The sequence below is a fragment of the Aotus nancymaae genome, unplaced genomic scaffold (genome assembly GCF_030222135.1).
Source record: "Aotus nancymaae isolate 86718 unplaced genomic scaffold, 86718_ANA_hifiasm-v0.15.2.pri h1tg000016l, whole genome shotgun sequence".
NCBI lineage: Eukaryota > Metazoa > Chordata > Mammalia > Primates > Aotidae > Aotus > Aotus nancymaae.
The window spans coordinates 60,775,566-60,788,483 of record NW_026988428.1 but is presented as its reverse complement, the minus strand read 5'-3'; the positions used below and the strand labels follow the sequence as shown (position 1 = coordinate 60,788,483).

Sequence of the window (12,918 nt, the reverse complement as noted above, 5' to 3'; positions counted from 1 at the left end):
TCTTTGGTTCTGTTTATGTGGTGAATTACGTTTATAGACTTGTGTATGTTGAACTAGCCTTGCATCCCCAGGATGAAGCCTACTTGATTGTGATGGATAAGCTTTTTGATGTGCCATTACAATAGGTTTGCCAGTATTTTATTGAGGATTTTTGCATCTATGTTCATCATGGATATTGGCCTGAAGTTTTCTATTTTTGTTGAGTCTCTGCCAGGTTTTGGTATCAGAATGTTGGTCTCATAAAATGATTTGGGGAGGATTCCCTCTTTTTGGATTGTTTGGAATAATTTCTGAAGGAGTGGTCCCAGCTCCTCTTTGTATGTCTGGTAGAACTCGGCTGTGAACCCATCTGGACCTGGGCTTTTTTTGGTTGGTAAGCTATTAATTGCTGCCTCATTTCAGCCCTTGTAATTGGTCTATTCAGAGTTTTGACTTCTTCCTGGTTTAGCTTAGGAGGGTGTACGTGTCCAGGAATTTATCCATTTCATCAAGGTTTACTGGTTTATGTGCATGGAGTTGTTTGTAGTAATCTCTCATGGTGGTTTGTATTTCTGTGGAATCAGTGGTGATATCCCCTTTATTGTTTTTTATTGCAACTATTTGATTAATCTGTCTTTTCTTTTTTATTAACCTGGCTAGTAGTCTATTTTGTTGATCTTTTCAAAAAACCAGCTCCTGGATTTATTGATTTTTTTGAAGGGTTTTTTGTGTCTCTATCTCCTTCAGTTCTGCTCGAATCTTAGTTATTTCTTGTCTTCTGCTAGCTTTTGAATTTGTTTGATCTTGCTCCTCTAGCTCTTCCAATTTTCACAATATGGTGTCAGTTTTAGATCTTTCCTTGCTTCTCATGTGGGCATTTATTGCTATAAATTTTCCTTTAGACACTGCTTTAAATGTGTCCCAGAGATTCTGGTATGTTGTGTCTTCGTTTTCGTTGGTTTTGAAGAACATCTTTATTTCTGCTTTCATTTCATTGTTTATCCAGTCAACATTCAAGAGCCAGTTGTTCAGTTTCCATGAAGTTGTACAGTTCTGAGTTAGTTTCCGAATCCTGAGTTCTAATTTGATTGCACAGTCGTCTGAGACTGTTATGATTTCGTTCTTTTGCATTTGCTGAGGAGTGATTTACTTCCAATTATGTGGTCAATTTTAGAGTAGGTGTGATGTGGTGCTGAGAAGAATGTATTTCTGTTGATTTGGGGTGGAGAGTTCTGTAAATGTCTATTAGGTTTTCTCGCTCCAGGTCTGAGTTCTAGTCCTGCATATCATTGTTAATTTTCTGACTTGTTGATCTGTCTAATATTGATTGACAGTGGAGTGTTAAAGTCTCCATTATTATTGTGTGGGAGTCGCCTAAGTCTCTTTGTAGGTCATTAAGAACTTGCTTTATGCATCCGGTTGCTCCTGTATTGGGTGTGTATATATTTAGGATCGTTAGCTCTTCTTGTTGCATTGATCCTTTTACCATTATGTAATGCCCTTCTTTGTCTCTTTTGATCTTTGTTGGTTTAAAGTCTATTTTATCAGAGACTAGGATTGCAACTCCTGCTTTGTTTTGCTCTCCATTTGCTTGGTAGATGTTCCTCAATTCTTTTATTTTGAGCCTATGTGTATCCTTGCATGTGAGATGGGTTTCCTGGATACAGCACACCAGTGAGTTTTCACTTTTTATCCAGTTTGCCAGTCTGTGTCTTTTGATTGGGTCATTTAGCCCATTTACATCTAAGGTTAACATTGTTATGTGTGAATTTGATTCTGCTATTTTGATGCTAGCTGGTTGTTTTGCCCATTAGTTGATGCAGTTTCTTCATTGTATCAATGTTCTTTACCATTTGGTACATTTTTGTAGTGGCTGGTACCAATTGTTCCTTTCTATTGTTGCTTTCAGGAGCTCTTATAAGGCAGGCCTGGTGGTGATGAAATCTCTCAGCAATTGCATGTTCATAAAGGATTTTATTTTTCCTTCGCTTATGAAGCTTAGTTTGGCTGGATATGAAAATCTAGGTTGAAAGTTCTTTTCTTTAAGGATGTTCAATATTGGCCCCCACGCTTTTCTGGCTTGTAGGGTTTCTGCTGAGAGATCTACTGTGAGTCTGATGGGCTTCCCTTTGTGGGTAACCCGACCTTTCTCTCTGGCTGCCCTTAGCATTTTTTCCTTCATTTCAACCCTGGTGAATCTGACGATTATGTGCCTTGGAGTTGCTCTTCTTGAGAAGAATCTTTGTGGTGTTCTCTGTATTTTCTGGACTTGAATGTTGGCCTGCCTTGCTAGGTTGGGGAAGTTTTCCTGGATAATATCCTAGAGAGTATTTTCCAGCTTGGATTCATTCTCTCCATCACATTCAGGTACACCTATCAAATGCAGATTAGGTCTTTTCATATAATCCCATATTTCTTGGAGGCTTTGTTCATTTCTTTTTACTCTTTTTTCTCTAATCTTGCCTTCTCATTTTATTTCATTGAGCTGATCTTCAATCTCTGATATCCTTTCTTCTGCTTGATCAATTTGGCTATTGAAACTTGTGTATGCTTTGCGAAGTTCTCATGTTGTGTTTTTCAACTCCATCAATTCATTTATATTTCTCTCTAAGCTGTTTATTCTTATTAGCATTTCATCAAACCTTTTTTCAAGTTCTTAGTTTCTTTGCATTGGGTTAGAACATGATCTTTTAGCTCAGAGAAGTTTGTTATTACCCACCTTCTGAAGCCTGTTTCTGTCAATTCATCAGACTCGTTCTCCACCCAGCTTTGTTCCCTTGCTGGTGAGGAGTTGTAATCCCTTGGAGGAAGAGAGGTGTTCTGGTTTTGGGTATTTTCATCCTTTTTGCGCTGGTTTCTTCCCATCTTTGTGGATTTATCTACCTGTGGTCTTTGTGGTTGGTGACTTTCAGATGGGGTCTCTGAGTGGATGTCCTTTTTGTTGCTGATGAAGTTATTTCTTTCTGTTTCTTAGTTTTCCTTCTAACAGTCAGGCCTTCCTGCTGCAGGACTGCTGGAGGTCCACTCCAGACCCTGCTTGCCTGGGGATCATCTGCAGCAGCTGCAGAACAGTAAGGGTTACTCTCAGTTTCTTCTTCTATTATCTTTGTCCCAGATGTCAGCCTGAGCTCACCTTTATAAGGTGTCTCTTTGGTTATATGGGGGTCAGGGAGCTGCTTAAGGAGACGGTCTGTCCATCAAGTGCTGAGCTGTGAGCTCCATTGTTCAGTTCAGAGTTGCTGGGCAGGTATGTTTAAGTCTGCTACAGGGGAACTCATAACTGCCTTTTTTTCCTAGGTGCTCTGTCCCAGGAAGGTAGGGCTTTATTTATAAGTTCTTGTCATTCTGCTGCCTTTTTTCAGAGATGCCTTGCCCAGCGAGGAGGTAGCCTAGTCACAGTCTGCCAGCAGAGGTGTTGCTGGGCTGCCGTGGGCTCTGCCCAGCTGCTGTGTGAACCTCCTTGTACTTTTGTTTATAGGGATATAGTTAGAACTGCCTCAGTAATGGCGGACTGCCTCAGTAATGGTGGACTGCCTCGATAATGGTGGACTGCCTCGATAATGGCAGACTGCCTCAGTAATGGTGGACACCCTTCCCCCCACAGAGCTGGACTGTCCCAGGTCCAGCTGTGCTTGCTGTGAAACTCTCAGTCCAGAGCATTTCAGATTGCTGGTCTTTGTGGAGGTGGGACCAGCTGAGCCAGATCAGCTGGCTCCCTGTTTCAGCCCCCTTTTTTTCAGTTGAATGGGTGACTCGGTCTCCCAGGCATTCCAGTCACGAGTTGAAATGGCACGCAGATTTGTGTGAGTTTTTGTGCAGAGACCCGCTGCGCAGGCTGAAACAGCCATGCTGGAGACTCATGGTGCTTTTCTGTCTGGGAATCTCCTGGTCTATGGGCAGTAAAAATTGGTTTGGAAATGCAGTGATCACTCACCTTCTATGTTTTCACTGGGAACTGCAATCCAGAGCTGTTCCTATTTGGCCATCTTGGATCTCACCTCTCTCATAAGGACCTAAAAATTGCTTCAGCAGGACTTCCAAGGGAGCTGACCTCTGGACACTGGGCTCAGCTTTTCACCTGCTCCTCCTCCATCCACTGAGCCCTGACATGTAGGAACAGCACTACTAAGAGCTCAATATGCTTTTAAAAATGTTAGTGAAAAGTCACAGCTGACCTTACTGGGAGTTAAAGAGATGACATTGTAACCCAGGGACTATAATTTAGGATGACTTTGGACTTCGTGACTGTTTAAGGTTAGCATATACTGCATGGTCAATTCATAATTCATAAGAATCATAATTCATAATTCAAGCTCTGGATAAATACAAATTTTAATTAGGCTAATAACTCAGCTGAATTTTGGGTTTCTTCCATTTATAGATCAAAATTCTAGTATTTTATAACTAAATGAAATTTAAGGGGTGGTTTCTGGTCATTCTCCAATTAACACCCATCTATTTGTCAGATAAATGTTAGCAATTTGAGCACAAATTTTTCTCACATAAAATGTTCCATTACCTTTTATCTCCTAATATTCCATAAAATTGTATTTTTGTTGAGTTATGAGCTAAAGCCACAGGTATTAGATTTTATTTATCAAATTTGACTCTGCCATTTATTATATATTTTTTCACCTTACCCTACCCCAGCTTATATATTTGGAAAATAATGGTACCAGAAGATAAAATTATCCTGCTAAAATTTACAAGTTTAGACACAGAAAAGCAAGTTGGATGTGATCATGACTATGTATCTTTACAATCAAGCAATGGAGTGCTTATTAGTAAGTATGTTACATTTGTTTTTATTTATCATTTTAGAATATCTAAAAGACCAAAAAGAAACTAAAAGATCTAAAATAAAATTTCTGGCATCTGCCTATGGAGTAGCCATTCTTTATTTCTTTACTTTCCTAATAAACTCGCTTTTACTTTACTCAAGAAAATAAAAATAAAAAAATAAAATTTCTGTACCAAGGGCAATCATCTTATCATACATACTGTTCCTTTCTAGAAAGGTTAAGGGGAGGGTAGGTAAGAGTGGGGACAGTGAACAGCACACTGACCATTCTCTTCAGTGTTTTTCTAAGTTGGACACCAGATATCACATTTATTTCTCAAGTTCAATAACAGTGTTGAATGCAATTGATGTCACAGTTGTCAGAAAACTTCCTTTTGAGGCAATTTTTTAATTACAAAAGTGGGTACATGTTTACCAAATTTGGTAAATACAGATGAGCAAAAGGAAGAAAATATAAATCATTCATAACCCTGTCACCTAGAGATAATCTCTATTAGCACTGTGACATGTATCTTTTTACACATACACTTTGAATTTTACATTGATACAATTTTTTTCTCATAACACAATTGATCATTTCATGTCATTCAATTTTTTTTATTGAATACATCTTTAAGCTACATAAACAAAACCGATAGATCTAATTTCATTGAAATACTACATGTTAAACATGATAGAAGCTCTCCACAGCTGGAATAGGCCTTGATTTCTAGGTCTCCATAAGGCTAATGGTTAGGACGAATATCTCTTCACACATGCTTGACAGAAAGCTATAGACAAAGTGTTGTCCCAGGGGTTAGTATATTTATTGACTAAATTATTTCCTGCTCAGGCCTGCTATTTACACAGTAATTATTCTTTCAACCAGTCATTTGTTAACAATTAACTGTATATGAGCTATCGTACTAGGTACTGGACATTTTTAAAGAAAAAGCACTCTCTGCCCAAATAAGTTTGTAGTTTGAGGTAATCAAAGGTGTAACACAAAGTAGAGAATGCCGTTAGCACAGGGAATGTGCTGCGGTGATTCAGAAAAGGTAGCTCTTATTTCCCGTGGTTATCTGGTAGAGTTTATGGGAGAGCTGAATTTTGAGTTAGGCCCTGAAGAGTGAGTAGAATTTGGACATGTGAGACAGAGGGTGAGAAGGCAAATGGAATAGCAAAGTCACTGAAGTAGGGAATATGGGATGATTAAAGGACCACTAAATAGCTTAGTGTGTTTAGACCAGAGAGCTTGTGGAAGATGATGAAAAACAAACACGTGTAAGTTTCCACCACTTCTTAGTAATGTTATTTTACTTTCCTTGTCTTCTCTTTAGGTAAGGTCTGTGGAAATATATTGCCCTCACCATTGCTGACAGAGACCAATAAGGCCATGGTTACATTTGTTTCTGATACAGAAGACAGTGGCAGTGGCTTTGAGCTTACTTTTAATGCTGTACAGAACTCAGAGGCAGGTGAGTGTTTCAGGTATTTACTTTCCTGCCATTTTCCCTTGATGTGGGGGTGAGGAGGAGGAAATGCCTTTGGCCATTCACTTTGAATTTCCCCAATGCTTCCACAGGGTCAGGTTGTGAGAGTGTGGTTATATTGGTAGAAGGGACAATTCACTCTGCCAAGTATCTTGATTCGTATTCCAGTAATGTAAGGTGTCATTGGTTCATTTATGCTCCAGAGAAATACATTATAAAGGTAAGAAACTGAGGAATCACTACTTCATAGAGAATTTAGTTACATTAGTTAGGCAGAACTTAATCTATCTCAATTGTTAAATTGCCATTATGACTAGAAGCTTTCGCCATTTGCCATTTTTTTTTTTTTTACTCTGAAAATTAATTGGGTGTGTGTGGTTTTGAAGACTTTCAGTGGTTTAAAAGTGTACACAACAAAAAGTAAGGCTCCTCATCAGATTCCCATCCTACCACTGGAGGCAAACACTGATAACTTACTACAGTGTCCTTGGGAGGTATTTTGAGCTTTACTAATGTATATGCATGCGTGTGTGTGTGTGTGTGCCTGTACATTTGCTACTCGGCAATGTCTTGTTCACTGAAAAATATCTTGAAGATCTTTCCAGATCAGCCCACAGAGATCTTTTTAATAACTGCATGAAATATTGTATGATATGTCAGAACATGTTAAACTAGCTCCCTATTAACAGATGTTTACTGAGTTTCTAGTCTTTGCTTATACCAGCCATGGTGTCATGAATATCTGCCACTGTTTCCATGAATATCTTCCAGCGACTTTGGACACATGTAGTTATGTATAATTCCCAGAAGTAGACTTGCTTGCTCAAAGGGTTTGCACATTTAAAGCTGGTAGTCGTTGCCAAGTTGCCCTTCAAAGAGACTGCAGTTATTTACATTTCTATGTGAAGGCATACAAGAATGCGACAAGGAGCCTTTAAATACACAGAGGAAAATCCTTGAAGCTTTTCTCTTCTCCTCTTTGAACGTTTCTCTCCTTACGTTTCATTTGTACAGTTGGCATTTGAGGACTTTACTGTCAAATTTAGTCAAAACTGTATTTATGATGCTGTTGTGATTTTTGCTGATTCTGAAGAAGAGCACAAGTTAGGTAGGTAGCAGTCATCCTTTAAATATGAAAGTGTTAGACTAATCAGAGTAGTTGCAACATCAGCTGGCTTCCTTGGGTACCATAAGGTAGAGTGGGAATGTGAATTTCTTGCTATAGAAACTCAGAATGCCATACTTTAGCTTTAAAACTCATAAGCCAGCAACTAATTCACCAGTAAAGTTTTTAATGGAAATGTGCAAAATGTAAAGATTGTTTCAGACTATATGTAAGATGAAAAGGCAGTCCCAAGAGAAAGGATAAAATGGTAACAGTCAGTAAATTTTTGGCAGTTATTTAAGATAAATTTTAAAGCTTCCTTCTTTCTGTATTAATTTCTGCTGTTGCTGATATTTTGGTATTTGTGTCCGAGAAAAGTAACCAAAAGCTACAATTTCTATGTGGGTCTGACAATTAATTTTAAGACATTTAAAACTTCAAATATACCTTTAGTTGTGACTTGACAATTTACTGAGTATGAAGAATTAACATCCAGCCCTCTAACCACTTTTTTAGGATCTAGTATTTGTCCTTCAGGTAGGTTTTTGTGTGGGTAAGAGGCCAGGTTTATAGATGGACTTGTAATATTTATTTAGACATTAAGGGCAGGTTAGTGAGAGCACAATGCCATGATTCTACAGAACAGCACATATATAGTGTGAGGTTTCCATGAAAGTGACTTCAAGTGTTACCTCTCTAATCAAGTATGGTTATGTCCCGTTTGGAAAAAGGAATACACAAACATGGGTGTTTTCTTTTTTTAACCCACCTCTTGTCTGCAAAGTAATAACCAGTTGAGTTTCTGTGCATACTGGAAATTAAATGTCCTTATTTATAGAGCTTTTTCTGTGCAGTTAAAATTACAGTGCATTGTTATTGTGAAACTAACATTTAATCTCACGTGAATGTAAGGGTGTGCATACAAGTAAAAGTTGGAGAAAACTAAAGTAGTTGATTAGAAAATTAATTGGGTGATATTTTATTCTACGTTCTGACTTTTTAAAATTATAACTATAAATCAAACTTCCCTAAAACTTTTCAGCTAACCTTTGTGGAATCTTGACCATCACTTCAATATTCAGTTCTAGTAACCCATGATGGTGACACATTTTAAAAGTGATGCTATAAATCGTTTCCAAGGCTTTATGGCTAGATTCACCTTTTTGCCCTCAGGTGAGCATAAACACTTGTGTAATAAGGACTTTTGCTTATAAAAATGGTTACAGGGAAGATAATTTCGCCATGTTTACCTAAATGTAGGCTATCAATCCCTTTTGTAAGCATAACAAAAATGCAGATTTCTGGGTCCATCCCCCAGAGACATAGCTTCTGTAGATCTGGGATGGGGCACAGGAATCTGTGCTTTAGGATGCACCTCAGGTAATGCTCAAGAAATGGCATCCACTGGAACATGAAGATTCCACGCACCACATACAGAAAGAAGAGAATTAGATTTAAAGAAGGTAAATCTGAAATGAGATTGACTGGCTCCATTTTGCCAAATTAGAGGAGTTTGAAGAATTAGTAGATATCCCGGCATTCTGGAAGATAAAGTACAAGTTACTCAGACAAAAAGAATATCATATGCAAAAACCCTAACAAAAGAGAATGGACAGTGTATAAGAAAACTACAAATAACTCAACATGGTTTGAGTTTTGGAGGGAATAATAGAACAGGCAGGATTTAGATCATGTTGAACATGAGGCATTAAATTATAAGTGCCAGAGTAATAGGATAGCTAACTAACACGTATTGATTACTCGCTCTGTAGTAGGTATTGACTAAGCATTTCACATGCATTATCTCTCATTTATTCCTCCTTACATACATAGGAGCTGTGTGCATTGCTCTCCTTTCACTAGTGAGAGAACTGAGGCACTGTTTACAATAGCAAAGACCTGAAAACAACCCAAATGCCCATCAGTGATAGACAGGACAAGGAAAATGTGGCACATATACACCATGGAATAGTACGCAGCCATAAAAAAACGATGAGTTCGTGTCCTTTGTTAGGGACATGGATGAATCTGAAAAGTATCATTCTCAGCAAACTGACACAAGAACAGAAAATCAAACACTGCATGTTCTCACTCATAGGCGGATGTTGAACAATGAGAACACAGACACAAGGAGGGGAGCATCACACACTGGGGTCTGTTGTGGAGGACTAGAGGAGGGACAGCATGAGGTAGGGAGGTTGGGGAGGGATAATATGGGGAGAAATGTCAGATATAGGTGATGGGGGGATGGGGGCAGCAAACCACATTGCGATGTATATACCAATGCAACAATCCTGCATGATCTGCACAGGTACCTCAGAACCTAAAGTACAATAATTAAAAAAAAAAGAAGTAACATTCCCAAAGATGCACAGCTGGCAAGAGGTGGAGTCAGAACTTGGTCTCTCTGACTCCAGAGTAATCTGGAAGATTATTAATGAACTTACATGCAAGAAAAGTACTGAAAAAAATCTTTGTAAAGAATTTATTCTAGATGTATTGTTTGATTGTATATATTGTGGAGATGGAGTATATGAAGAAAGACAAGTCCAGTATTACGGTTCTCTTAGAGGGATAGACATATATATATATATACACACACACACACACACACATATCTTGATATATGTATATGTATCTTTATGTATATCTATATACATATCTATATATCTATATAGAGATCTATATATATACACATATATAGAGATTTCTATATATATACATATATATCGCTATATAGATTCTCTGTCTCTCTCTCTATATATGTCACTATAGCGAGATTATCTCTGTATATATACATATATATATACACGTGTATATACATATATGTATATATCTATATATAGATATATATACATATATATAGAGCATCTCTCTATAGTGACATATATATGTGTGTGTGTGTGTGTATAATATATATAGAGAGAGCACGCAAGAGAGAGAGAGAGAGGAATTTATTAAGTATTAACTTACACAATCGACTATCTGCAAGCTGAGGAGCAAAGAGAGCCAGTCCCAGCCCTAAAACTGAAGAACCTGGAGTCCAATGTTTGAGGGCTGGAAGCAACCAGCATGGAGAAAGGTGTAGGCTGGGAGGCTAGGCTTGTCTATTTCATGGTTTTCTGCCTGCTTTATAATAGCTGAAAGCTGATTAGATTGTGCCCACCAGATTAAGGGTGGATCTGCCTTCCCCAGCTCACTGACTCAAATGTTAATCTCTTTTGGCAACACCCACACAGACACACCCAGGATTAATACTTTGTATCTCTCAATCCAATCGACACTCAGTATTAACCTTCACAAGTATGACTTTCAGGATCCTAGCATGAGTGGTAAGGTGAGTGGTAGAAGCCACTAGATGATAGAGAAATGTAAGAACAAGACCATACTGACTGTTAAAATCACTTAGTACAATTTAAGACATGTAGATATTAGCTTGTGGGAAATTCAAGTGGGGATATCTAAAAGTCTTAGGCCTAGGATTCAGGAAAGAGATTTACATTGAAGAGAGAAATTTGGAAGTCATCTATATGTTGATGAATAAAAATAGAGTAATGAACATTACCTTGGCAATATCTTTTCAGGCTAAACAATGAGATCCTGAAAAAAAAAAAAAAGACATAACGAAAACAGACAACCATCAATATATAAGGAAAACTATGAGATTAATATTAGGAAGCCAAGGAAGGAAGAAGTGTTAAAAGAGCCAGATGCAACAGGAATATTAAGAGATATGCAAGAAATCACATTTCTGTGATCTGGCATCTAGTGTATGAATGGTGATGTTAGTGAGATCTACAGTAGAGTGGCTTTATGTTTTACCAGGGTAAGCAAGTGGGGTCACTTAGTGTAGTTTCTCTAATTATTTTCAGTTAAATTTTTTTTTCTTCTAGAGTCTTCCAACAAAACTGAACCAACGCCAACTCCCCAAACCAATCCTGTATCTACTGCAAAAGCTATTCTGCATGGTGAGTTCATAGAATATTATTACTGTTTAATTTTGTCTATTCATTAACTAGACATCTCTTTTGGAAGTCCTTATCTTATATTTGTTATAACATCACAGTGAAGAAGAATAAGTCTTATATTTAGGTTAATAAAACTTCCAAAGTATTTTAGTTTATAGTTAGACTCGTTAATAGAGGGAAGAACAAATACGCTTTATGTTAGGAAGAAAAGGGTATAAAGCAATCTTTTGTCTTCATCTATTTCCTTACAAACTTAATATCTAAAATGACTTCTAGGGTCAGTGTGGGACAAAGGGAGAAAACAAATTTTTTTTTGGTTTAAATTTGCACTGGCATCTTTTAATTTCCTTATGCTCTATGGCATCTGGGTGAATACTATGATCCCTCATTGTTCCACATGCATGGGTTGAATATGTTCAAGAAAGTTGCACAAGGAGCTATTAAAGGAGAAAATACCTGCTTCTTGTGGGGGGTGGGGAGGTTGGAGAAGGCTTCCTAGAGATTAACACTTGAGCTGTGGGTCTTACCAATTCCTGATAAGAGAACAGCATTTAGATGCCCAAACAAATGTAATATGTTTGAGGATTGATATGTGGATTCATACAATGAGAACGAGAACTAAAACAAGATACAGTAAAGAACCTTATGTACTGGGCTAACGAACTTGAAATTTTCCTACTAGAATGTAAGTCCCATGAGGGTCCAGTATTTTTATCACTTGTTCCGTTCCACCAATAATATATAATCAATGTTTAGAACAGTGCCTAGCAAATAGCAAGCACTAAATAAATATTTGCTAAATGAATAAATAAAATTCTGTAGGCCAGTACCTAAAATTCTGATTGCCTAGCATAGTCACCTGGGCAGGCTTCTTAAAATTAGATTTTTCAGTGGTGAGTTTTGGGAGTCAGTATTGTTATAAATCCCATCTGGTGTTTTTCATAATCACTGCTGTTAACTATGGCAATCTACTAGAGGAATGTGTTCCAAATTACTGAAACCTTAATAGGTTGTTGGTTTCATCTTTACTGTAGATGTCTGTGGCATCCCTCCATTTAGTTCCCAGTGGCTTTCCAAAAGAATAGCAGGAGGGGAAGAAGCCTGCCCCCACTGTTGGCCATGGCATGTGGGTCTGAGGTTTCTAGGTGATTACCAATGTGGAGGTGCCATCATCAACCCAGTGTGGATTCTGACCGCAGCCCACTGTGTGCAATCGTGAGTGAAACTGGTATTTTACCAACCAATTTAGCACATGCATTTATAAGCAATGCCTTAGGCTAACTACTAAGATCATCTAGACTATTCTAAAGTGAGAATCTTCTTTCGGTATTTATCCTGCATAGCCATCTAGCTTCTATTTAAAAAATGTCAGTGAAGAAAAGGTTCATCAAATCTTGACTGCTCATCCCATTAACAGAGATCTCTTATTATGTTGAGCTGAAGTCTGCTTCCTGATTGCAGAAATCCATTGGTCTAATTGTACTGTAGTTCCAAAACCTAAGTTGGTTTCTTCTTTCACATAATAGTTATTCCTATATTTGAAGACTCCTCTCACATTTCTCTTTAGCTTAATCTTTAAGCTAAGTGCTCATA

The 12,918-nt window shown here is 37.8% G+C and overlaps 1 protein-coding gene and 1 long non-coding RNA gene across 3 annotated transcripts in view; one reads left to right on the top strand and one right to left on the bottom strand.

Moving 5' to 3' along the window:
- LOC105732221 (uncharacterized) overlaps nucleotides 1–12,918 on the bottom strand; it is a 110,691-nt gene that overhangs the window by 10,078 nt on the left and 87,695 nt on the right. The window contains exon 5 of one of the 2 annotated variants that reach the window (XR_010343021.1): nucleotides 10,923–10,957. The exons of the other annotated variant lie outside the window; for it this stretch is intronic. This is a non-coding gene — a long non-coding RNA (uncharacterized LOC105732221). The remainder of the gene's footprint in view (nucleotides 1–10,922; nucleotides 10,958–12,918) is intronic. 2 annotated transcript variants of the gene reach the window in all.
- OVCH1 (ovochymase 1) overlaps nucleotides 1–12,918 on the top strand; it is a 69,970-nt gene that overhangs the window by 20,494 nt on the left and 36,558 nt on the right. Inside the window, 8 exon segments of the mRNA XM_064377399.1 lie at nucleotides 4,630–4,763; nucleotides 6,100–6,237; nucleotides 6,345–6,472; nucleotides 7,267–7,360; nucleotides 8,400–8,449; nucleotides 8,452–8,530; nucleotides 11,251–11,325; nucleotides 12,360–12,540. Of these exon segments, the coding sequence (XP_064233469.1) occupies nucleotides 4,630–4,763; nucleotides 6,100–6,237; nucleotides 6,345–6,472; nucleotides 7,267–7,360; nucleotides 8,400–8,449; nucleotides 8,452–8,530; nucleotides 11,251–11,325; nucleotides 12,360–12,540 (879 nt within the window).